At 56.6% G+C, this 24717-nt stretch overlaps 9 protein-coding genes across 9 annotated transcripts; 3 read left to right on the forward strand and 6 right to left on the reverse strand.

Annotated features, from left to right (window-relative positions):
* Positions 1–59: 59 nt before the first annotated feature.
* D7B24_002292 (uncharacterized protein) lies at positions 60–825 on the reverse strand (the record flags this gene model as incomplete). Its single annotated transcript, XM_028636503.1, has 2 exons — positions 60–650; positions 784–825. Coding segments are annotated over 2 exons (633 nt in total), but the record flags the coding sequence as incomplete, so codon positions are not given.
* An 879-nt stretch (positions 826–1704) lies between these two features.
* On the forward strand, positions 1705–3082 carry D7B24_002293 (uncharacterized protein; the record flags this gene model as incomplete). The annotated part of the gene is made up of 3 exons (XM_028636504.1): positions 1705–2007; positions 2082–2896; positions 2956–3082. 3 exons carry the CDS (start codon positions 1705–1707, stop codon positions 3080–3082), a joined length of 1245 nt encoding a protein of 414 aa, XP_028491298.1.
* A 1477-nt stretch (positions 3083–4559) lies between these two features.
* Positions 4560–5840, forward strand: D7B24_002294 (uncharacterized protein; the record flags this gene model as incomplete). The annotated part of the gene is made up of 1 exon (XM_028636505.1): positions 4560–5840. The coding sequence occupies one exon, from the start codon at positions 4560–4562 to the stop codon at positions 5838–5840; it is 1281 nt and encodes a 426-aa protein (XP_028491299.1).
* Positions 5841–5987: 147 nt separating this feature from the next.
* D7B24_002295 (uncharacterized protein) lies at positions 5988–8803 on the reverse strand (the record flags this gene model as incomplete). The annotated part of the gene is made up of 7 exons (XM_028636506.1): positions 5988–6612; positions 6665–6950; positions 6999–7278; positions 7328–7694; positions 7743–7866; positions 7921–8275; positions 8327–8803. 7 exons carry the CDS (start codon positions 8801–8803, stop codon positions 5988–5990), a joined length of 2514 nt encoding a protein of 837 aa, XP_028491300.1.
* A 3770-nt stretch (positions 8804–12573) lies between these two features.
* D7B24_002296 (uncharacterized protein) lies at positions 12574–14241 on the reverse strand (the record flags this gene model as incomplete). The annotated part of the gene is made up of 4 exons (XM_028636507.1): positions 12574–12700; positions 13403–13491; positions 13546–14121; positions 14173–14241. 4 exons carry the CDS (start codon positions 14239–14241, stop codon positions 12574–12576), a joined length of 861 nt encoding a protein of 286 aa, XP_028491301.1.
* A 666-nt stretch (positions 14242–14907) lies between these two features.
* D7B24_002297 (uncharacterized protein) lies at positions 14908–19215 on the reverse strand (the record flags this gene model as incomplete). Its single annotated transcript, XM_028636508.1, has 3 exons — positions 14908–15627; positions 15680–18816; positions 18882–19215. The coding sequence occupies 3 exons, from the start codon at positions 19213–19215 to the stop codon at positions 14908–14910; spliced, it is 4191 nt and encodes a 1396-aa protein (XP_028491302.1).
* A 779-nt stretch (positions 19216–19994) lies between these two features.
* On the reverse strand, positions 19995–21059 carry D7B24_002298 (uncharacterized protein; the record flags this gene model as incomplete). The annotated part of the gene is made up of 2 exons (XM_028636509.1): positions 19995–20849; positions 20913–21059. 2 exons carry the CDS (start codon positions 21057–21059, stop codon positions 19995–19997), a joined length of 1002 nt encoding a protein of 333 aa, XP_028491303.1.
* A 521-nt stretch (positions 21060–21580) lies between these two features.
* Positions 21581–22179, forward strand: D7B24_002299 (uncharacterized protein; the record flags this gene model as incomplete). The annotated part of the gene is made up of 2 exons (XM_028636510.1): positions 21581–21643; positions 21721–22179. 2 exons carry the CDS (start codon positions 21581–21583, stop codon positions 22177–22179), a joined length of 522 nt encoding a protein of 173 aa, XP_028491304.1.
* A 203-nt stretch (positions 22180–22382) lies between these two features.
* GAL7 (galactose-1-phosphate uridyl transferase) lies at positions 22383–23763 on the reverse strand (the record flags this gene model as incomplete). Its single annotated transcript, XM_028636511.1, has 4 exons — positions 22383–22606; positions 22704–23484; positions 23546–23597; positions 23663–23763. 4 exons carry the CDS (start codon positions 23761–23763, stop codon positions 22383–22385), a joined length of 1158 nt encoding a protein of 385 aa, XP_028491305.1.
* Between the last annotated feature and the right edge of the window lie 954 nt (positions 23764–24717).

A 24717-nucleotide genomic window follows, 5' to 3' on the forward strand; every position in this document is an offset into this window, starting at 1 on the left:
AGAGAGAGAGAGAGAGAGAGAGAGAGAGAGAGAGAGAGAGGACAGAGAGGAATGCGTACCAGTTGACCATTGACCCTGACGGCGCCGTGGATGCAAAACTGTCTCGCCTGCAGAGTGCTGCTCGCAAACATGGCCCTGAAGATGGCGACTTCCAACCGCCTCTCCAGTGGTGCGTAGGTCATCTGCATATAGGGGGTCATTTGTTTGGCGACGTCGTTCGTCTTGATCCAGATGTCGTCATTTTCGACCACACGTTTGGCAGATATGTGGTGAAAGGTACCGGACCTCTCGCTGTTGGCCTCATTTTCGAATCTGCGGCGGCGGGCGTTCCATGATTTCGAGAACTGGTCTGCCGAGACGGCGGGCCTGGGGTCGTTGGGATCGAGGTCCCTGCCGGAGCCGCGGCCGGCAGCCTGTTCAGAGCCGTCGTACCGGGCGAGGTAGGCAGGATCGATGTCGACGGTGCCGAGGAGGCGACGAGAGAACATGCGCTCCCAGTCGCCCTCGCGCATGGTACCGCCGTGATAACCACGGGTGAGAGACTTGGCTGCCCATTTTTGCTGGAAAAAGGTCCCTGATCTACGGTTTCTCGAGAGCTGCATACGAGCTAGGTTGTACATGTTGAATTTGTTCCATGACATGCGGACTCTCTATATCAGGACTGCGTTAGCGGCGGTCATGGCTGCTCAGATCAGAAGCTCCAGCATGGCGAGTGATCAAGGGGGGAGAGCGGGAAGCGAGAGAAGGTGCTCTGGGGCATGCTCGGGACGGATTGTCACGTACAGGCTTTTTCAAGCTGTAGAATCTGGGGCGTCGGGCTCTCATGCTGGCGAATTGGCCCTCGGGGCAGTGTCGATGTGCCTTGAGGTATGCTGGGCGTGCAGGCTACGCTCGAGAACCATGCGACGCGGCATCCAAAAAATTGGTGATGGTCTGGCGTGCAGCACCCCCGAGACTCGTGGTCACGTGCGACTCAACTCAACTATCAGCCTCCGGCTGGTCCAGCTTCGTCCACCAGCTGGCAACGGGATGTCTTATGTCAGCAAACCGTGCTTGGGTTCCTCTTTCCCTGAGCTGAGACGAGACAGGCTCATAATTTTCTGCGACCCCACTTGCCCGCCTTGCGATGTGGGGCTTGTACACGGGTGCTGCAGGCGGTGTGGAGTTCTTGCGTGCGGCAGAATGGAAAGCTCCTGCCTCTCTGCAGGACGCCTGGCGCCTGCTGCATGCAGTTCAGCGCATCGCGCAAAAAAAAACTCCATCCAGACTCGATTAGATCCAGTCTACCTTCTTCACCTACCTACCTACCTACCTGAGGTACTCCAATGAGCATTGCCAATTGACCCTGTAGAATCTTGGACCACTCTACACACAGTTGCTACGACAAGCTTCGATCTATTGTATGTCTCTGTCCTCACCCCATCGACGTGCATCCCAACCTCTTCACGCCGCTGCTGCTTTACCCCGCCACCATCCAAAGTCCCCTGTCGTTTTCCGTTGCTTCACCTACCTTGCACCCGCAACTTTTGCTTGGCCGGTTACTCACACTTTTTCTGCTGTCAGACACAACACACGCGACTTACCTTTGTGCCACCAACTACTTCTATCTCGACGCCATTTCTCCTGCGCCCAGAGTGTTCATCTTCAATCACATTCAAACACAAAATTTACAGAGTTCGATCCCGAAATTGCACAGCCACGACCATGAGCGCCGTCGCTGAGCCTACCAAGGCTGACGAGGTCCCCAAGACCGACGAGGCTGTTCCTGCTGTCGAGACTGCCGCCGAGACCGCCCCTGTCGAGGCCGCGACCGAGAAGACCGACGAGACGGTTGCCGCCGCCGACAAGCCTGCTGAGCCTGAGGCCGAGGTCGCTGCCGCGACCACCGAGGAGCCCAAGATCATCAAGACCAGCGCCCAGCACGACCAGCGCGACAGCCGCAACAACAAGAAGTTCGATGCTTCTCTCCTGCCTGAGTCGGATGATCCCAGCCAGATGCGTCGTCAGGTAAGTTTGGTTCCTCCCGGCGCGCGACCACGTTTCCTAGAAAATCCCGACCGGTTGGCTAACTGCATGTCCAGGTCGAGTTTTACCTCAGCGATGCCAACCTCCCTTCAGATGAGCACCTCTGGAACCTCACTGGTGGTCCCGAGAACAAGCCCGTTGACGTCAAGCACATTCACAACTTCAAGCGCATGCGATGCTACCCCAACTACGCAACGCTTGTGAGCGCGCTCAAGGAGAGCACCGTCCTCGAGGTCATCGGCGAGGAGGGCGAGGAGCAGGTCAAGCGCAAGGAGCCCTACAAGCTCACCGTCGATAAGAACGACGTTACCAAGCGCGCTGTCTACGTCAAGGGTTTCGGTGACGAAACCCCCAAGACCCAGTTCGATCTCGAGGATTTCTTCACCGAGCACGGCGGCGATGTCGCGGCCGTCCGTCTCCGTCGCACAGATGAGAATCTCTTCAAGGGCTCCGTCTTTGTCGAGTTCAAGACCGAGGAGGGCGCCAAGGCCTTCCTGGCTATCGAGCCCAAGCCCAAGTACAACGGCCACGAGCTGAAGATCATGTCCAAGGGCGCCTATGTCGCCGAGAAGAGCGGCATGATTGCTCGCGGCGAGATGCAGCCCAGCGCCTCGGCTAGGAAGTTCTGGGAGGGCAAGGGTGGCAAGTCCGGCAAGACGAACGGTCGCGGACGTGGCGGTCGCCCCAACGGCGGCGACAAGGACGACTGGAAGAGCCGCCGTGACCAGGATCAGAAGGGCGGCTTCCGTGGAGGCCGCGGTGGCAGGGGAGGGCGTGGCCGCGGTGGACGTGGCCGTGGTGGTGGTCGCGGTCGTGGAGGTTTCCAGGACCGCGGTGGCCGCGACAACTCGCGCAACGATGAGCGCAACGCGTACGTACATCTCCTCGTTATGTCTTGTCGAACGCCGACTAACATGTCTCTTCCCACAGTGCCCAGCCCACGATCCAGGCCACCACCAGCGAGGGCAAGCCCGTCAATGACAACGGAAAGCGCGGGCGTGAGGAGAACGGCGAGTCTGGCGCCCCCCAGGCGAAGAAGGTCGACACTAAGGTCTAGATGCTGCGAGGGCGCGGCGCATGATACCAGGGATGCTCTGTAGCATGGTTCTCGGCGTTTGGTAGGCTTTAGTTACGGGACTTGGTACGATATCTGGTACCAGCAGAAAACGGAAACTTGAGAAGCTTTTTCTTTTTTGGTCACATTTCGCACACTGGCTGCCACCGCTAACCCCTGGTTCGATGAAAGAAAGATGCCGTTGCCACAAAGCGCTCGATCTGACGGACGGAGCGGCAAGAAATTTCCATCGGCGTGTCGACCGCGGCACCGAACGACGTTCTTTTCCCGGCCGACATCGCAACACCAACCACCTGACTCTCCTCCCTCTTGACCTGGCTGAATGAAGGGTACCGAGGCAGATGTCGACGGCACGCAGCCACAAGCATCCACCGCCCGTTTTCGTATCCATCAGCTTACGTACAGCAAGGGCGAGAAACCGTGAATCCCAATGGTTTTTTCTAAAGTAGTCCGCTGCTAGCAAGCAGTGACGCCGACTTATCCGCCCTCGGACGTCCACCTGTTAAATCCGGGCCACCCCAAACATCCCGTCTAATCGGGATTGCAGTGCCTAGCGCCGCTCTGCGGAGGGCGGCATCGTTGCTGCGGGCGATCGATCTGGGCGGTCATCGACGTGTCATTGGGCGGAACGTTCACTGCTGGATGCCACGATGGATCTTGGCTGTGGGGAAATCCCAGTTGCATAGATGTGTGCAGTGGGCTATTGGAGGTTGAGATTCCCTCTCTTACTTAAGAAGCATGCTTCTTTTCCTCTGGACTGCCCGTGTTTTCCTTCTGGCCTTTGCCACTGTATTTCTTGATCAAAGAGGTACACGGTTTTCCTCTATTTGTTGTCTAGTGGTGTCGATACATGCCTCGTGATTACGAGGTGACCAGCACGAAACCTGCCATGCAACTGAGTTGCTTTGCTTGAAGGTCATGCCAGATCTGAACACTTACCAAAATGTGAAAGGCGGCCCAAGAGAGGCTGGAGAGCCTCCGCTCGAGACGTTGAGGCATCATCTGGAGCGGGCCATACGGCCGGTAATCGATACCCGGGCCAACGAGGAGAAGGCAGCTACGCCGCGACACTCGAGCTCGAGCTCGGACAGTAACCATACCTCGCCGGTCAGGATTATACCAGGAAAGCGAAGCAGCAGACGCAGCAGCAGACCTGTGTCTACGCTATCACGGACGATCTCGGAGGTCCGTGACGGTATCGAAAGCAGGCGGGATCTGGAACTCTGTGGCCCGCATGATGGTGAAACAAAGACAGAAGAAGAAGAAGTGCAGGGCGAGAGAGACCCGAACCTGGTAGCGTGGGACCGACCGCATGATGCAGATGACCCGAAGCAATGGTCAGAGCATCGAAAATGGGCTGCTGTTTTTTGTGGTGAGTGTGTCTTGGCGTATTCGGCCTCGATGTAACTGACGATCCGCAGTCTCCTGTTTTACCTTCTTGTCCCCCGTCTCTTCATCAATGGTTGCTCCGGCCTTGAAGAGCATAGGTCAAGACTTGGATATTTCTAGCTCCACGGAGCAGGCCTTGACAATGTCCATCTTCGTCCTCGCTTACGCTCTCGGTCCCCTTGCATGGGGCCCTCTTTCGGAACTCTACGGTCGCATCATTGTCCTGCAACTGACAAATCTCTTCTATATGTTCTTTAACCTGGGCTGCGGCCTTGCCCAGACCAAAGGCCAGATGATTGCGTTCCGCTTCCTGGCCGGACTCGGCGGCTCCGCTCCCATGGCCATCGGCGGCGGCGTCCTCAGCGATCTCTTCACAGCCGAGGAGCGCGGTCGCGCCATGGGCATGTACTCCCTGACGCCGCTCCTCGGTCCGGCCCTCGGTCCCATCGCCGGCGGCTACGTCACGCAGGAGACCACGTGGCGCTGGATCTTCTACAGCACGACCATCCTCACAGCCACCATCCAGGCCGTCGGCTTCTTTGTGCTCCAGGAGACATTCACGCCCGTCCTCCTCGCGCGCCGCAAGGCCCGCCTCATGAAGCAAACGGGCAACGAGGCCCTCCACACCGAGTTTGACCACCCGGACCGCACCGTACGCGCCACACTCGCCACGGCCCTGACGCGGCCCTTCCGCCTGCTCGCGACGCAGCTCATCATCCAGTGCCTGGCCCTCTACATGATGTACCTCTACGGGCTCATGTACCTCGTGCTCTCGACGTTCCCGGCCCTCTGGGAGGACGTCTACCGCCAGCCCGTCGGCCGCGCGGGGCTCAACTACCTCTCGCTCGGCGTCGGCTTCTTCCTCGGCGCCCAGCTGTGCGCGCCCCTGCAGGACCGCGTCTACGCCCTGCTCAAGCGCCGCCGCGGCGCCGGCGTCGGCCGCCCCGAATTTCGCGTGCCCATGATGGTGCCCGGCGCCGTGCTCGTGCCGGCCGGCCTGCTCGTGTACGGGTGGACGGCCGAGGCGCGCACGCACTGGATGGGCCCCAACGTCGGCGCTGCCCTGTTTGCCATGGGCACCATTATCGGCTTTCAGTGCGTGCAGGGGTTCCTCGTCGACTCGTACACGCGATATGCCGCGAGTGCCGTCGGCGCGGCAACTGTGCTCCGGAGCCTGGCGGGGTTTGGCTTCCCGCTGTTCGGACCGGACGTCTACGCGAGCTTGGGGTACGGATGGGGAAACACGGTGCTGGCGGGCGTGGGTGTTGTTATCGGGTGGCCTGGCCCGTGGCTGCTGTGGAGGTTTGGCGAAGGGTTGAGGAAGAAGAGCCCTTATGCAGCTGGGGCGTGAATATGAGAGTTGCTAGGAACAGGTCTGTTGTCACTTAGAACGAGAGGATTACAGGGTCTTGGAATGGGCCCCTTTTCGCCGACTTATATGCTGCAACTGCCGGGATGATGACCGCGATGTGCTCACCTCGCCTTCCCTAACCACGTCTCAGACTTGCATTGCCCTGCGGCACTTGGGAGGTCCAGAAGCCGGTGCCCCTTCAAAGACGGCCACACCAAACGTCCTCGTCCAGCTGCTTCCCTCGCTATCCTTGACCGTCAGCTCGATGTAGTCGATACCAGCCTCATCACCAGCGGTGTATGTGGCCCACGACCCTTCTACTCCCACGCTTCCCTTTTCTGCCCCCGCCGCAGTAAATGTGGGCTTTTTCTCGAACCCCCGGAAAAGATCCTTCAGGTCGATAATCACAGACTTGCCCGGTGCAACGTACGTGTGGGGATCCGCCATGAAGTTGAGGTACCCCTCGATAGGCTCATAGCCAGCACCACCGGTGGAACCGTCCCACCAGTCGGCGATACCGTCGCCGTCGGCATCCCAGGAAGCCTCGCGCGTGACGGCGGGGAAATCCTCGAGACCACCTACGTCCGCTGGGTTGTCAATGAGACCGAGCTTGCCGGACTTGGAGCCCTTGTACGTGTAGGTGCCCGTGAGCGTCTCGTTGAAGATGCGAGAGTCGTGACTGTCAACGACCGGCTGGCTGACTCCAGCGTCAGAGAGGACACGCTTATAGGCCTCGGTCGATGGCTGTGTTTCGACATACGAGGGAAAGAATCTGATCAAGTTAGACAAGAATGACGATGCAAGGGTCAAGATGGTGCACGTACGGCTGATCATAGAACTTGCGGTAAGAGGGGGCCGGGCTGATTGTCACATCGGCCCAGCAGGCGACGTTCTTGTTGGAGCCCGTTCCATCGGGAGATGCGTATTGCACCGAGTCTTGGTCGAAGACGCCAGGCATGGAGTTACCCTCGCAGTAGTATTGTTGCTGGCCGGGCAGCTGGTTCTCGTACTGGGCACGCAGAGCATAAGTGAGATTGCTGGCAGGGCCCTGCTTGTAGACATTTCCGACAAAGTTGACCTCGTGCGCACCGCCATCTGTGACACGGCGACCTGATGATGTTAGTGTGCTGGTTTGTATCATAGCAGTGAAGTACTCACCAAAATTATACACGACATTGTTACGAATATCTAGACGCCCTCCAAATTTGCCCTCGTCATCCAAACCACCGCCCATGCTCCAGCTGCGGCCCTCGGCGTGCGCAATGAGGTTGTGGTGCAAAGAGCCGACGTTGCCGCTGACCGTCGCAGCGAATCCGTGCTCCCGGCCGGGCGGATAGTTCTTATGGCCGGCGACATTCAGAGGTTCGGAGATCATGCTGCGCTGGAAGGTGATGTTGGCCGCGTTGCGAGAAGAAAAGTTCTCATCAATACCCCATCCCTGTCACTTGTCAGTATAATCACTACCCAGCAGCAGAATGATGGCTAACCATGGAGCAGCGATCCAGGATGCAGTGGTTGGAGCCCGCCATGCCCATAGCGTCGACTGTCTCGCCAGAGACCGTGCCGGGCCGCACCTTGATGTGGCGGAAGATGGTATCAATGGCACCAGACAGGCCCAGTGGGTGCCCCTGAACGATGATACCCTTCCCAGGAGCCGTCTGGCCGGCGACTGTTACATATTGGTCGCTAACAACCATGCGAGACGTGGTGGTGATGACGCCTCCCACGTCAAAAACAACGTAACGAGGACCTCGAGCAACGGCCAGAGCATAGCGCAGAGTACCCTCCTCTTCGCTATCCTCAAGGCTGTTGACATGGATGACTCGACCACCGCGACCGCCTCGAGCGAAACGGCTATTCCATGGTCAGCGAGTCCATGGAAGGATATCGTGAAGAACCCACCCGTAACCCTCAGCTCCAGGGAACGCCAACTGTGCGCCACGTAGCATGAAAGCGTGACCGATGTAGGTCTCGCCCCCTTGAACGACATCCACGCGCCAATAGAACGTTCCGAAGACGTCAAGACCTTATTTTCTTTTGTCAATTAAGCGCTCGCGGATTGGGTAGTGGAAGAACTCACCGTCAAGCGTGGTCGATGTCTTGTCCAGACCCAAGGCCAAGCTCCTCAGCTCTGTAGGTGACGTGCCGATGTAGACATTGTATTTTGGTGATTTGGCATCGGGGGCCCGCCAGGATGCCTCATAAGTGTCACCGCCCTCGAGCTGGACACGCTCGTCGCGATTGTTCGGTTCCGGGAAACTGACGACGTTGTCGATGTCGGGAGTATCTATTTCGAAGCCGTTGAGGAAGACACGGCCGTCGGCGCCGGCAGGTATGAACTCAATGTTGGTTGTATCGTTTGCACCAGAAACAGTGAATTGAACGAAAGAATGAGCAGATTCCCAGATGTTGTCCACGCGCACTGATTGGGCAAGCTGAGTCGAATTAGCCACATCCGAGGATCATATCATAGAGGCTCAGCGCACCGTCTCCGCATCCTCGCCGTTGACCTTCACGGTCAGAGATGCGACTGCCTTCAGGCTGTCCCAAGCGTTGTGCCAGGTAAGCAGCGAGTGCTCGCCGGCTGGAAGTCCCGTAATGGAAATGGTCATAGGCTTGTTGCCCGCATCGTCGGTGTTCGTCGATATGCCCTGGGCCACGACCCTCTCACCTAACGGCGCTACGCGGCGAGTGTAGTGCCACTTGTAGGACGCGCCCGCGATGGTGGAGTTGGCGGCAGCGACAGTGATAGAAGTGTCGCCAAAGGTGGTAGAGACGCTCTTGGGCTCGCCGGTAATGGTCCACAGCTTGAAGTCAGGCTCGTCAAGGGCCCGGACGCGGGCGGGGTTGAGAATCACACGGAGCCGAGAGCTGGGAGGTTTCGGCGCTGGATCGCCCTGAGCCAGAACGGCTGCGGTGCCGAGGGCAAAGGCGACAATCGTCGCAAAGGCAGGCGACTTCATGATGATGTATTACGCGTTTGTCGAGCAGTCGAAAGAAAGAGACCAGACAGCCGAACAAGGTTTTGCCGGTGCTGTACCGACTAATGGATCCCTGAGTTTTCTCTTGTGGGCGACCAGGCTCCCTTTTGAACACGTCCGAAGTGCCATGGAGATGCAGAAAGCAAGGCGCGAGATGGTGATCTTCGGCACATCGTTACTGCCATAGTAACTGGGGCCGTGGATTTTCCACGAGTCGCTCGACAGCCATCACAATCAAGTGCCCTGCTCGTCACCGGTCGGCTCTCGCGTCGGATCCGAGGCAAGGGTGTGACGATGCTGCCATGGCTCACGTACCGCCGCCGCAGCTGAATGTGAGAAAGAGGATCCAGATTTCCTCGCATGGCCTGTGGCAGCTCGTCTCCATAGTTAGCCACGAAGGTGTCTCGCCAAATCAGAACACGAGAGTTGCAGATGGCATTCTATCTGTTGTCCCGATGGCAATTATCCAGGCGAGCCCATAGTTTCGAGTTGATTCTGGATCCATTAAGCATGTCGACTGCTGTCCATACGTGAAACGGAAGCCCTGAGCTTGTTTCTTGGTATCCCTGGTCGGGCAGGCTTCCCCAACTTGGGTCGGGTGTTGAAGAATCTGGATAAGATCTACCTCCCTTGGGGCGTCAGTGCAGTGCTAGCACGAGCAGGTGTCGGGTGATCCGTCCGTAGAATTGCTCCGATAGTCCGAACGAAGGCGCCTGCATATGTGCGACATGGTGATGAGGGGTTGGTGGAATCTGGAAGGGTGTGATGGGAAGCTGGTGTTCCTGGCGAGGTGTGGTTGGGATTGAGGGGGTGGAGAGTCCGGCCAGGGAAGGTACCTCACCGCAGGTACTTTGGTACCAAGAAATCGGATGGAGCGGCCTGTCGTGGGCTTACGATTTCAGTTGACGGGGTGCAGCGCGGGATCGCGGGCGAACCCTTCCCAAGAGCTCAGCCAGCACAAGTACAGCGTCGCGCCAGGGCCTGTATTGTGCGTCCTGTTTTCCAGGGCTCACCATAGCTTGGCCTTCGACCCGAGCGCCCCTGTACGTCAGTTTTCGTTGCTACCCTCCAAATCGGCTGCGAGCCGAGCGAGGTGAGCCAGTGTAAGCACGACTTGGTTACAGGACATGCTCTTTGTCGATCCCTCGGTTGATAGTTCAAGCAACATGCTTGGACTGTACAGGGTGCTTTCATAAGCTGGAGATCGATCAGCTTATCCTGACTTTGGCCAGAGTTGCCGAGAAGCTCTCATCAGTCCGCAGCGAACTTTCCTTTCAGCGCCATTGTTCTACAATATCTTGTACATCATGTCATTTTCCGAGTTGGTGCTCCAACTCTCAGGCCATTGGGTTTGGGAATCTACAGCGATATCATCCAGCTAGAACCTTTGAGAAGCCTCAGACTGTACCCGCTTGAAGCAAACAACACCCAGGTCAGGAGACTTCCAACTGTTCAGTCGATGTCAGGCACACCAGTCTCACGAGGACAGACCACTACTTGAGCTGTCATTCGCGGCCCAGGATATTCAATGCTATAGGAGCACAGTGTGAGCTTTCACTTCATTCACCATTGATCAATTACCGTATAGTCTGTTGAGAGGCTAGTCCTGAAGGCCGTTCTCCCGGCGAACCCTCAATTTTCTTAGGAGACATGTCAGAGATGAATGATCTCTTCTGACTTCAAGCTCAGGCTACATCTTTGCTACTTCATCACTACCCATGCCGAACTTGAACGGCGCACTGGATGTCTAGTCTATCAAGCTGCTCATACACATTGTGCATGGACGAAGTGCGGGTGCCGTATGTGAAACGTAGATAGGTAGGTAATAGTCATATTGGGATAAATAACCTCATACCACGATATGTTTCTTTGCCTATTGACCAGAGGAATGCGTCTCGCAACAATGAATTCACCACGAACAGTCCACGTACGCCCACGAACATCATAGGTCCAAGACTTACAGGTTGGCTGCGGTGTAATATCCTGAAAACAGAACTCTATCTACTTTCGAATCGCATTGGACTTCGCAAGACCAAAGGCATCGCAGCATCTCCCGCCCCTGCGCATCCTACGACGGATGGTCTGGAATTTATCGTCGACTCCGGCGCATGACTCGTCACTTGGTTCTCTACGCCACTTCGGTGGAAAGGGGCGCGACCACGCGGGGAATCGGTCTTCGATGCTGCGTCGCACGCGATCTGTTCCTCCCGCCGCCCCGGAATGCTCCTATAATGCGGGGAACATGGGGATCTCTTAAGGGTCTGTCTGGCCTAGCCACAGGGCGTCCTCTGCGTTGCCCTCAACACCGCGGTTATTCCACCAATTAAGTGGCCCTTTACTCCCATCACGAGATCCCCAGCAGACCATCTCCATCTCTGACCGTTGGGACGCGGACGCTGGTGCTGGTTGATCCTGCAAACTCGTCTTCAAACCTCTCTGGAATCCGCTCCGTATGCGATATATCCTGCTCGCCATCGATCGACCTGAAGCAGACCAGCAAGCCCCCCCCCCCGGACTGAATGAGTGGAACCCTATAGCCGCCAGCATGCCTACGATGAGCGACCACCAGCTGCAGCCTGCTAGCCCTAGCAGACCCCTGACCAACAGCCACTTCCCGCCGTCGAGTCCCACATCCCCGAGACCCTCTCACAGCTTCTCCATTCAGCTGGAGAGTAGCATGCGACGGTTCACCAAGGATAAGGACCAGCAACGTGCTGGCCCGTCACATGCTTCAATTCTCAACGGGTCATATCGATGTCCATCGGGGCATGCGACGAGGGCACCCAGTGAGTCTGGACAGCCGACGACGCAGGAGGACTGCGTCGAGTGTAATCAGATTCGGACGCAGCTGCATCAAGTGCAAGCCGAGATGGCCAGTCTGCGAGAGATGTTCGGAAAGCAGACGCGTGTGTCACGGCGAAATGAGAAGTAAATGTCTGTGTCCAAGCATTCCTAGTACGTTAGCTTACTCTGTTGCAAGACGAAAGCTCTGACTGACTGATTCCTGACGATATCAGTGTTTGCGAACGACCGTATGAGATATCTGAAAGTCCTGGCTTGTATGAAGCAGTCTTCTTGACAAGGGCGCCAGCAGTGTTTTTGACATTCGGGGTTTGAGGGGTTGAAGCGGGTTTGTTGTTCGGAGTTTCGGTTGTTCTACTCAGCTTATGATTGCTGTAATGGTCAATTTCAAAAAGGTCGACGTCTTTCCTGGTTTCAAAGCATCATCTTGACCATCCTTCGCTCGTGCAGCTATGGTATCTCGAAGTTGTTTCTCCTAAGCCGTATGGTAGGCAAGGGAAACAAATCATGCAATCGGCAGACCACAAGACGTCTGCTTTCACACAAGCCAATGTCCTTTGTCGCCATGACGATAGGGGATCAGTCGTTTCGTGACAGCTTGTATGAGGCATTGTTCTTGTTCTCACTCGAGATGGTTGAATTCGAAACACGGTGACAAAAAATATCACAACAACTTAGTCCTGTCCATATACTGAGCAGCCTTGTTGTCAGGGCACCACCTTCTGGGCCTCTATTTAACTCTCCCGTCCTTCATACAGCCAGGACAATGCTGCACTGGGATTAGGCTGCAAGACCACATTTTCTTTCTCAGTCTGAGCAACCATTGCACAGCATCCGACCTCAGGTCGCTCAACTTCATCACATCTCTTACATTAGTGTCAGTCCCGCTCACATGCTGCTCAACGGCAGAAACTGAGTCAAATCCCAACAAAATCATGTCTGACACAATATCATTGGCAACCCTGGATTTCAACAGTGCAGACATAGCCGACGCTGGCAGAGGCCCCCACCAACAGGCCATCGATGAGCCCCATGCCGTTACCGAATATGCGGATTTTGCCGCCAATGGCAAGGCCTCTCGAAGTCGCTCAGACGTTTTAGAAAAGGCGATAGAGACCCAGTGTAGGATGCTTCAAAAGTCTAGAGAGATCATTCGGGGGCTAGACCACCAAGTCATGTCAGATCTTGCAGTGATTGACCGAAAGAACAGAGCCCTTTACGAAAAGGACACCGAACTACTTCGCTTGACAAAAAGGCTCAAGAAAGAAGAACACGAGGCCACCGTATCGGACTTGCTTCTTAATGACGTGGCGACGGAACTGGCGCACCAGCATCAGAAGCTGAAGTTTGCTGTCTACCACGCGAATCTGTTCCAAGACCGTCAGAAGTTACTTCTGAGTCTACTTGAGGAATCGTTACGCCATGGCCAAGAACCTATTCAAGCTGTGATTAACAACTGGAAGCCCATCTGCATAGGTACAGATAGGATCAGCGACCTCTCTTTGGATGGAGCAGCTGTTGCGCAGCTTTTGAGAATCGTCGACGCACGGAATGAAGAGCGTCCGTTAGAGATTGACCAAAGGGTAGCTAATCAAGTGCGTCCAGTGGACAACACAATTGGTAGGATCTGAGCGATGGATTGGGCTTGTCATGTGCATGGGATATGAAGCTGGAAGTATAGAATTGACGGTGATTGCAAGACCGGCACAGGAGAAGTGCTACCACAGTTTTTGGAAGCGTATGAAATAGCCTCCCGTGAATACAACTTGGTCTGATCACCGTTTGATACCCTCCATAGCCAGTGTCGCTTGAGTCAACAGAAACATGACCAAAGATACAACCACGACAACAGTGAACGTGATAGCCATCTATACGAAGAGTCAGTCTCTCGAACAAGGGAAGCTGGAGAGGGAAAAGAATACCTTGGCACTGTCGTCCCACCAGCCATCCTCTGGCTTCTTATCCGGCCCAAACTCCGTCGACACCCACACGAGCACGAGAATCCCCGCAATCAAGCAAATAACAGCCGCCACCAGGAATACCAAGCTCGCCTGCCACGCATACACCTGCCAAGTCCTGACCCTCACCTCGCCATCCCTCTTCCCGCCCGTCATACTCTTCCGGATCCATTGGAGTCCCTCGCGGTGCGCGCTCAGGCGGTGCAGCCGCAAGCTCTGCTGCAGCGCCGTGAGAACGGCGAACAGCGCGAACACGAGGCCGATGTACCAGCACGCGCGGATGCTCCACGGCTGCTTGCGTCCGTTGTCGAGGACGTCGGGCCACGAACCCGTAGAACTCAGGCAGGCGGCGAGGAGCGCGCCGACCGTGCCAACAAAGTTGAGCTCCTGGAGCTTGTGGTCGCGCCAGCGCTCCGTGAGGTCGTCACGGAGGGCGTCGTCGGACTCATTGAGGATGGCCTGGAGCGAGTCGAGTGTCGTCGAGTCTGGCGCGACGAGGCCGCCGTGGAAGATAGAAAGGAAGGTCGCCAAGCTGCCTGACTGCAGTAGGTGTTAGGCTCATCGAAAGATGGCGGGTGGCGGCTCACTGACTTGGCTCCTGTCTTCATCTCTATTGCCCGACTGGCCCGATATGGCTCCTAGGAGCGGCTGCGTCGACATGATGAGTGTGTGCAATCAAGTACTTGCCTTGCAGTCTCAAGGTATATTCAGTGTCGAAAGGTTGTGCTGCAGTTCAGATACTTCTGCTTGGAGATAAACTATTCTCCGATGCATCGCATTCAGCCCCTCAAAGTGACGTCGTCTCGATCTTTGACCAAGATTGACAACGTTGTCTGGACTCAGGCAACACATGGTGTATGACGGGATGACAGGTGATCAAATTCCAATGGATGTGCCCTGGTGACTGTTGATCCATGCACCTCCGCGTCAGCGGTGGTGCGGCAAGCTCAGTTTGGATGATCTCCGAAACTGGTAGGCTGAAAGGTCGAGCCAAGCCTGAGCCTTCATATGCTAGGCTTGCAATTACAGGCTACTGGGGCGACGCCCGTAACAAAGTCTCCGGTACCACAAAGATTATGTAGGCTGTTGCGTGTGTCATTGCGACTCTGATAGGAACCACTGTTCGAGGCAGCAGAGAACTGAGCAACATAGGCAAAGGTATCCTTTCATTCCAAACTTACAGAGCCGACCCAAACCAAACCTGGCCTTCAGCTCATCCCGCCAAGCTCATTTATGTACAATGCAATGCAGGCAACTCCACGCAACAATCTCCAGTGTTTCCTCGTCTGTTCGCTGTGCCAGACATCACCTCCTTGCCCCCACTCATTACAGGAAGCGCATGCTTCCAGCCGGGCCTCTGTCGGAAAGAGCCTCGACCTCACGTCGGACGGTGCGCACCTCGCGGCGGATGTCGGCCACGTCCGCGCCACCAGGGTTCAGATTACCCATAGACATCGAAGCTGGGGGCAGGGCCTCCTCACACGAGTCGAGAAGCTCCTTCATTGACTGCCAGACGGCGTCGCCACGGGCGGTCGAGTTGGCTCGGCGCTTGCATTCCTTCTGCCAGCTGTCCACAACATAGACGATGAGCTCGATCACGCGAATGCGGTTGTTGCCCGTGAAGCCAACATCTTGGGCGTTGAAGATATCCTCCAAGGCGTTGAGAATCGTGATATGTGACACCTTCAGCTCGAAGAAGATGGTAATAGGCCACACAGGGTTGGCGCCGATCTGTCCGTCCTGGCCATACTCGATCGAGTATCGACTGAGGGCCGCGACGAGGAACTTAATAGGAAACACGAAGCTGTCGAGGCTGACCCGATGAGCAATATTTAGAACTTTCTGCGAGACAGACTCGTACGGCGTGAGCAGTGCCGAGATGCCAGGACCGGCCTCTTGCATCCTCCTGGTGGCCTCATCATGTGTCTGCTCGATCAAAGACGCCCACGTCGTCTCCACAGTGGTGGAGTTGCGGTAGTCGGCAACATGGTAAATCAAGAGGCAGATGTCGAAATAGCCAGCCTGATCCGCATAGTTATTGAAGAGCTGTTTGGCGTCAGTAAATCGCTGTCTGCCACGAAGAGTAGTTGCTGCTTACCTCTGAGACATCGCGTACCTGGCCGTTGAGGGCCTGGTCAATCTCCTCTTTCCTCTCTTCCACGCGGGGGTCCGCGTTCAGGCGCTGCAGGAGGTCGGCTTGAATGTTAGCAACATCAAGGCTCGCGGTGATGCTGTGAATGAGGATTTGCTGCTGCTGCGAGCTGATGCCAGTCGTTCGTACTTGAGCATTTGCCTTGGCGTGCGACAAAAGGGTGACCCTCTCCTTGATGCCGAGGTTGAAGTCTGAGCAAGCAAGCTCCGCCTGCACCTCGGCGGCCTCAAAGTAGCGACCCCTTTGTGTGTAAAACCTGCAAAGAAGGTCGGCGTGATCGGCGCTCGTGGCTGACAGCCTCTGTAGGAATGTGATGACATGTGGTGAGTCAATGCTGAGAAGGCGGTCAGCCCAGCCCTGCTGGATGTACCACTCATACAGATCCAAGTGGAAGACCTCGTCGTCAGTGCTGTTGACAACCTCATATGCTTCCAGACGCTTGGTGCCGATCAGGGTAAGCCTGCCGTCAATCTCCTCGGGCTCGCTGCTAAGAGCGGCGTCGAGGTGTCGAAGAGCATCATGAATCAGATCGTAGCATCGCTTGCGCTCCGCAAAGGCGTTTGCACGGGGATCCTGAGCAGGCCTACCCTCGTTCACCCACGACAAGGCGCTGTTTCCCCTATCCTTCTCGTGCGCTACAACAAGGCAGAGCTGGACGGCGCCAGCATAGTACTTGAGATCGATGTACTGGGACACGGCGTTGGAAAGGTTGATGAAAGAGAGGTTGCCAGCAACACGCTCGAAGAGCCTCAAGCTTTCGTGAAGCAAGCTTCGCGACTGGTTGCTGTTGGGTGGTTGTTCGGTCGCCCTCTTCAACTGCTCTTGAGCTTTGAAGATGACAACGTCGTCGGGGCTGCAGAAGCTTCCGCACCGCCTACGCAGCGCGTCAGCGACAGTCTCGACATTCGAGCCACTTTCAATATTGCGATTAACGATGGCTTTGACGAGAAGCTTAGCAAGTTCGCGACCGGAGGCTTGGGAGAAGAGCTTTTCGTAGGTAAGCTCCTTCAGCTGCTGCTGAGCATCTGGTTGAAGCCTCATGAATATCTCGTTGACACGCTCGTCGAAAAGCATGAGCACAAACGAGATGCCCTCAGAGATGCTCTCCATCAGCTTCTGAAGCGCATGAAGAGCCTGGTGCTCGGCTTGGAGCGCAATCTCTTCTTGTTTGCTAGCAACAAGCTGAAGATCTGAGGGGCCAGAAAGTCCCTGAATAAATCCACGATTCGTGTCGAGGAACCTCCTTAGACGCTCCAGCTGTTCTTGGACAGAGACAAGCTTGTTCGTAGGGACCCTGGATACGATATTGATCCCACCCGTGGGGCTGAGGCCTGTAGAGACAACACCGGACTTCCACAGCGTCCTGATGAGACGGGTGAGGTACACGCAAAGCGCGTCGTGTCGCGAAGAAAGTCGGACGGAGGCGGTTGTGAGAGGTGTGCTGTCCGTTTCAGCAATGGTAGGGTTTCCGCCATAGTCAACGAAGACCGTCCTTGCACGATCCTCGGTGGCCTGATCAATCGCACGTGGAGCGCCAGGCCTAGAATCTCCACCGTGGCCACAAGCGACTGCGAGTGCGCAGGCAATCGTTTCAACGCGATTGTAGAGCTGGATAAACTTTCGAGTCTCATGCTCGAGGCCCTCGTCTCCCACGGCGGTCCGCAGCGCGGAAGCGAATATGTCGACAAGTCGCCTTCGGCGAATGATGTGGACGCCGGTGTTGGTGAGAACCGCAAACTCGCTAGGCTCATCGTCAAACTGAACGGCGAGCTCGTTCCCGAACCCAAGAGGCTGGCTCGAGGCTGCAAAGGGCTTAGTTATGAGGCCAACAGCTTCAGCTCGGCTACCGATGTCAATCCAGTTACCATGCTCCCAGTATTTCAGCACAGAGGTCGGACCAGTCGCCTTGATGCGACCAGTCTCGGGAGCAGAGACAAAAAGTAGATCCGAATTGGGCTGCGACTCCTTGACAACAAAGTCCAGGAAGTAGCCAGGAGCGAAGCGCTCGCCGAGCCTGCTGACCTCAAGCGCACGCGACGAGGCGTGGAACTCTGTGTCGCCAGCGCTGTTCGTAGCAGTGCGACCGAGCTGGTCGGGGGGCGGGAATTTGATGTATTGTACCATCATGCTCTTCGGCGGAAGTGACGATTCCCCGTACACGCCGGCAGTAGCGCTCATGAAGAAGCGGCACCCCGAGCTGGTGAGTGCCATGAGGTGTAGGCGAGTGGTCTCCCGAGACGAGATAGGGCTTATAGAGACGATCTTCAAGTTGTTTGTGATGAGAGGTGAATTGCGAATAATCATATGTCCGATATCGCTGAGACACTGGCTCTTCTCCTTCTCGATCACCTTGACGAGGTCGTTGGTTCCGCTCATGTGGTACACTCGGATCGTCGAAGTAGACGAGAGGGTGTAGAGAAGCTTACGTGAGTCGTCGGCTACAATCTGTACGAGGTATTCTGGGGTCTTCGCGTTCCAGAATGGAGACTGGAAAGTCACAACGCCGGTCCAACCTGGGTTGCTGTGATTAATCCTGCCGCATCGACTTGAAAACCACCGCTCCTCCTGTTGGTAGTACAGTTCGTTGATGTCCGTGTCAGTGCTGCCGCCGAAGAAAATGCGTCCATCGGTCGTCCCAGTGATGATCCGAACGTCGCTTCCTCGTAGGGGCAGGTCCAATTTGGTCTGGTAAAGCGAGACGCTCTTGGTACCAGATGCATTGGGCTTGGCAGAGAGACCCAGAAGGTTGATCTCCTGAGAGGTCGCGACAACGAGCATGTGGGTAATGTCGGCTACGAAAATGCCAGGCTTCGGCGGCACGAGTGCGACAGCGTGAATCGTATATTTGACATCTTCGAAACCGATGAGCTCGGGCTCAGGCTGGGTGTAGTCCCAGAGAAACAGTGAGTTGTCGATAGCGACCCACGCGTGATTGATCTCGGCGAACAGTCCCATGAGGGTTTGCAGCTGACTGGCGTTGTAGTGGTTGAAGATCTCATTCGGGATTGGGTACATCTGGGTCTTGTGGAAGGGTGCCCAAGCAGAATCAATGCTGACAAGGTCATACTCAGAGGACGAGCCGGCTAGAGCAAAATGATCAGTGAAGCTCAAGGCGGCGTGGATGATGCAAGGGCTGGATATATCTCACATTTGGCATAAGACTCTAGATCAGGATAGTTTTGATCCCGCTGAAGAAACTCGTTGACGGCTTGGGCCGCCTTGGTGACAGGGGGCACATCGGGTGCCTGCTGCTGAACATGCGAGGCAGGAACCAAGCCGCCGCTCATGCCAGAGGTTGATGATGCCGTGACGGAGGACTGATTTGGCCTGGGGACGAGACTGCTGCTGGGCGCAGGATTTGCGTTCCCATCGAAGAGACGCCTTCTGACAGGGTCATCGTTGGATTGGAACCTGGAGGCGGCGGGGGTGTTGAGAAACGCGCCAGGCACAGGGCGCGCTGGTGTGATTGCTGGGTACGACATTTTTCGAGCTGGAGAGGTCGTGGATGAAAGGTGGTCGAAGGTCGATATGGCTTCACCGATCGAGGCAGCGCGTGGCCAGCGAAGGCTTGTTGTCGCGGTATGCAACCACCATCAACAACCAAGAAAAGAAGATGGTGGAGCAATTGCCGTCGAGAGAGCTGGGTTGGCGAAGGCACTGGGGTCTCCTCCCACGGGTTGATGGATGGCCCTTTGATGGAGCAAGGTGACAGGGTGAGTTATCGAAGCAGCAGCGAGATGCAGCTGGCGATTGTCGGTGCTTGAACGTCGGAGGTCGAAAGGCTGCACCTGTTCCCGGGCAGCGCGTGGGAATTTTCGCGACAGGGAACGACTGGAGCTGGAAAGGTGCTCTGGGTGGTACCTCGCGCTAAGCCCGTTTCGGGGCAAGGCTGAGGAGAGCTTGGGGCCCACTAGACGAGCTCCGTGGCTGAGTATGACTCTCCCCGACTTTTTGTCACATGTCGACGATAATGATAACGATGCATGGTAAATTAAAGAATAAATTAAAGAACCCCAAGGCGTACAGATTCCACGCTCTTTTATTCATCACGGTTCCTCTCTAACAACGCATTCGGCCGCTTTGTATGAAGCCTGCGACATGATCACGGGCCGGTCCATATTCGTCCTCTGATTACTCTGGTTTCTTCTCTTCAGCATCAGTCGCCTGACAAGCTGCACATCGCGGCCTCATAGTTCCATCCAGTCCCAGCCTTTGGCTTTCAAATACTTGAGCAGAATATCAAATCGGCGAGGCGCAGATCTTAAGCCTTCTTGGCCTCGCGCTCGGCCTTGCGAAGCGCCCGCCTGCGAATGTCCTTGTGCATCTTTCCGTTGTACCAGATGCCCAGGGCGTTTCCGGTACCGAGAGTGCTCTCGAGAGCCCAGACCATGATTGAGTGCGTCCACCAGGGGGTGTAGGTGTATGCCCAGTTTTGGTAGCTCCCTGATCCGATCTTACCAAGCGTGGCCTTGACGAAGTTCTTGGGCGTGGGGATCAGGGCGCTGGCGCGACGGACCTTGCTCATGGCAGTCGTGATGAGGTAGCTGAGGACGAGCTGTGTATCGACGCCGGACGGCTTGAGCTCCTCGGCGAGGGAGCTGTTCCAGTGCTGGAGGAAGGCCTTGCTGCCGGAGTAGGTGGCGAGGTAGGGGGTGGGGATCCAGCCGGCAAAGGAACCCATGGTCAGGATAAGGCCCTTCTTGCGCTGCACCATGATAGGCGCGATGATGGATGTCGTCTTCAGGGTGCCCAGGCAGTTGATGGTGACGATGCTCTGCAGCTCCTCACGGGTCGTGTCGACAAAGGAGACGGGGATGCTGTGGCTCTGGCCGACGTTGTTGATGAGGATGGCGACGTCGAGACCAGCAACGGTCGCGGCGAGGGCGTCGTAATCGGCGTTATCGTCACGGGCAAAGTCCATGGCCAGAATTTTAGACTGGACCTTGGGATACTTCTGCTCAAGCTCGGCGGCGAAGGCCTCAAGCTTGGACTTGGTTCGGGAGACGAGGACGACGTTGAAGCCCTTGCTGGCAAGCTGGAGAGCGAACTCCTTGCCCAGGCCGTCGGAGGCACCGGTGACAACGGCCCAGCTACCGGGCTTGCCATACTTGCGAAGCTGCGGATCATGGGGTCAGCACAGGGTCGAGAGTTCCGACTAGGTGGACGAGGGCCAACTAACACTGGTGCCGCTGAGAACGAAGACGCTCAGGAGGAACTGGAAGTAAGACAGGGCCTTGGTCGCAACAAACAGAGCTCCAATGCCCGCCAGCACAGTCAGTGCCGACGGCGGCAGCCTGTCGAGGAATTCTGTCAGAATGGTTTGCATTTTGGCTGCCAAATAGGTATTGTTGCGATAAGTGAAGGAAGAAGAAAAAACGCCAATCTGGACAGATCAGACAAAGGTCGAAAAAGGAGAGAGGGGCCGAAGCTTCAGGCACATGGAAAGTCAAATAGTTCACAGGCAAGACGGAGCCCCGGCCGAAATTGTTGAGGTGCACACCTGCCGACCGAAAATCAATCAACGCGTCCCCCCCCCCCCCCCCCACGCATCAGAAGCAAAAAAGCTGACGTCAGACGACAGCTGCTGACAGCCGTACACTGTTATGGAAGCGGCTTCAGGGGGTCCCCTGCCCTGGCAGCTGGCATGAGCACCCAAGGCGCTCGAAAAGATCCGCTGCTGCACCTCACCGTCAGCCAATCTCCGAATCAGGGATTGTCTTCAGCCTGTGACGCCGCCCAAGTACAAGAAGCAGAGGCTGCCCTTCCTGCTATTGAATGCGCTCGCACGTACCCTCAAACTCACACCAAGCTCGCCCTTCGAATACACTTGTCGAAATCGCCACTGCAATGGTCACCATCGCCGACCTCCTCCCCTCCTCGCAGGGCCTTCTTCCCTACTACATGATACTCGTACAGTCCTGACTACCCCTCCTCGCCCAGCATTCCAAGACACCCAAGTTGACCAATGCCGTCCCCCACCCTCTTAGGTCTCCTTGATCTCCGTTGGCAACTCGGCCCAGTGTCTCTTGACTCTCCACTACACCCGCCGTATCTACTGCAACAAGTTTGTCACCAACACGAGCCTGGCGCCGAAATCCGCCCTGCGTGACCCCGAGGACTCGGTCCACAAGCTTGTGCTCGCCACGAACCGCGCCGCCGCCGGCAATGCCACCGATCAGGTCACGCCCCTCGCCGCCCGCCTCTTCGCGACCTGGACCCTCCTCGCCGCCGTCGTGCGCATGTACGCCGCCTACCACCTGGAGCACGCACACATGTACGACCTCGTCCTTTGGACCTACGTCGTCGCGCTCAGCCACTTCCTCAGCGAGATGTTCTTCTTCAAGACGGTTAAGTTTGGCGCCCCCTCCGTGTCGCCCCTCATCGTCGCCACAACGGCCATGATCTGGATGCCTATGCAGAGGGGCTACTATGTCCAGCTCCCTTGAATAGGGGGTTTAAAGAAAGCCGGGGGAGGGGCTTGCTCGGCGCATGCTGCACACCGAAAGAGAGAGAGGGAGAGGGAATATTGCATCACTAGAACGCTAGGAGACGCAGCGAGCATCAATGACGTGGAATGATACACAATGATTTATTAACTTGTTCTATTTCGCGCTTTTCTTTTTTTTCCTTGCATCTAAACTCCTTACGCCTATTCCAGTTGATCGCGATACAGCTTTCCTCCGCAGTTGCGCAGACGCGCGGCGGCCTGCTCGGGGGTGATATCGCGCTGCGCCTCAGCCATGAGCTCGTAGCCGACGAGGAACTTGCGGACCGTCGCGGACCGCAGCAGGGGCGGGTAGAAGTGCATGTGCAGGTAGCTGTTGTCGGCCTCCTCGTCGGTCGCGTCGAGCGGGGCTTGGTGGATGCCGGCGCCTACGGGAATGATTGTTAGCATTTTTCTCTTGAGGCTACATAGACGGCCCCCCAAAACCGGCAGAAGAAGGGGAATGAGAATGAGCGCGGCACGTACTGTAAGGGAAGTTTGTCTCGAACAAGTTGTCGTACCGCCTCGTGACCTCCTGGATGGCTTCGGCATAGTCCTCCCTCTCCTGGGCCGTCAGGTCGACGAGGGCGCGCACGTGGCGCTTCGGCAGGACGAGGACCTCGAACGGCCAGACGGCCCACCAGGGGCAGACGACGAGGAAGGTCTCGTTCTGGAAGACGATGCGCTCCTCCTTTTCCAGCTCGACCTTGACGTAGTCGGCGAGCAGGTGGCGGCCGGCGTTGGCGGCGCGGTACTTGGCCATCTGCTCCATCTCGGCGCGTGGCTCCTCGGGGGTCGTCGAGGTGGTCCAGATCTGGCCGTGGGGGTGCGGGTTCGAGCAGCCCATGGCTGCGCCCTTGTTCTCAAAGATCTGCATGTAGCGTAGCTGGGCCTTGGGCGGCGTGATGGTGGCCTCGGGCGCCGGCGCCGGCAGGGACAGCTGCGCGGCCTGCTTGGCGAGGGCGCTGGCGGGGTCGAGGTGGGATGCGTAGATCTGGGTCCAGATCTCAATGACGGGAACAATTTCGGCAGGCGTCATGTCGGCGAGGGTGAGGTGGTGCTTGGGCGAGAACGTGAGGACATAGCAACGGCCGGTGGCCGACTCGGCGCGGAGCAGAGACGAGGCGAGGTCGGTCGAAGCATCGGGCGGATTGTACTCGGCCTGCTCCTCCTTGACGGCGCTGTAGTCGTTGACGAAGATGAGCGTCTTCTTGTAGTCTGGATTGGTATCGCCGGCAGCTCGCGCGTTGCGAGGGCACAGGTAGCACTTCCAGACCGTCAATAAATGGGCCAAAGACCACTACACAAGTCTTCAGGCTAGAACTCACAGCAGGATCGTACTCGGGAAGCTTGTTCTTGGAGGGCTCCTCCTTCTGGCCCCTGGTTTGACGCTTTAGTCGGTGGTCTTTCCTGAACCGTCTGTGATGATAGGAGATTCTTCTTACTGCCAGGGACGCTTGGTCCGGTGTGGTGAGACCAGCAGCCAATTGCCTCGGAGAGGATTGTATCTGCGGTGGGAGATGTCGTCGAGGATGTGGTCGGGCATTGTGACAGGCGGTTGTTCTTGGTCCTGAAGTTGACTTGGGGATCTGGATTGAAACGACGGGGATCCCTCAGAGAAATGGGACAGAGAGTCGGAGATGATGCCCCTCACTCAAGTTGGCGAAAAAACGGCAAGTACGCTACGCTATGATACCGATCGATGAGGGGTGACATGGTGGGGTAGCTTCTGAGGGGACGGCGGGATTTTATGCGCTTGTGATTGTTGCTCGGGGCGTCATGCTACGAGTCTGGACTGTGAGACTATTCTGGTGCTGTCGGGAAAGTTGCGGAATTGGTGTTAGTAACCCGAGTCCAAGTTCCAGCATGCGCGGTTTCTCTCGTCGAAAGAATCGCCATTGTGCTCAAAGGCTGTGCTGGACTCCGAGCCTAGGTAGGTATGCAACCCTCTTCCAGGCTGATTGAGTCTGCTGGCTTGCAGTGTGGACTGGCCCTTGACACGAGGCCAGGAACATGGCAAGCAAACACCAGCATCTTCATACGGGATTCCGGGGATAGAAATGGATGGGTACGCCGGATGACGAACTAGCAGCTAGTGCCGTCTTGTCAAATCGCGCTGCAGTCGCCTCCATCGACGCGCCTTGCATCTGGCGGCCCGGTTTCGGGCCGGCGCATTCGTCCTTTCTTTGGAGGTGCACTCGCCTTGGTTGGCAACTTTTATCTCGACAGGCATGCATTCTTTTAGTACAGACAGTTTTCGCACCCAGTAGTGGGTGGCTCAGTGCTTATCAACCCAATCAATGAACCAATGGCGATGGCCCGCATCTGAGGAGATGCAATACATCCAGTGATAATGTCCATTCATAGTAGTAAACATGCTCCTGGTGAACCGATCATCTCGTGTCTGAATGAAAGAGCCCCGCCGCACTTGGCAGCACCTGGTAGCACTTGGCTGCATACTTGATACATGCTATTGACTGTCTTTTAAGCACGTGCACTG

The sequence above is a fragment of the Verticillium nonalfalfae genome, assembly GCF_003724135.2.
Source record: "Verticillium nonalfalfae strain VnAa140/NRRL 66861 chromosome Unknown scaffold_154, whole genome shotgun sequence".
Classification (NCBI taxonomy): domain Eukaryota; kingdom Fungi; phylum Ascomycota; class Sordariomycetes; order Glomerellales; family Plectosphaerellaceae; genus Verticillium; species Verticillium nonalfalfae.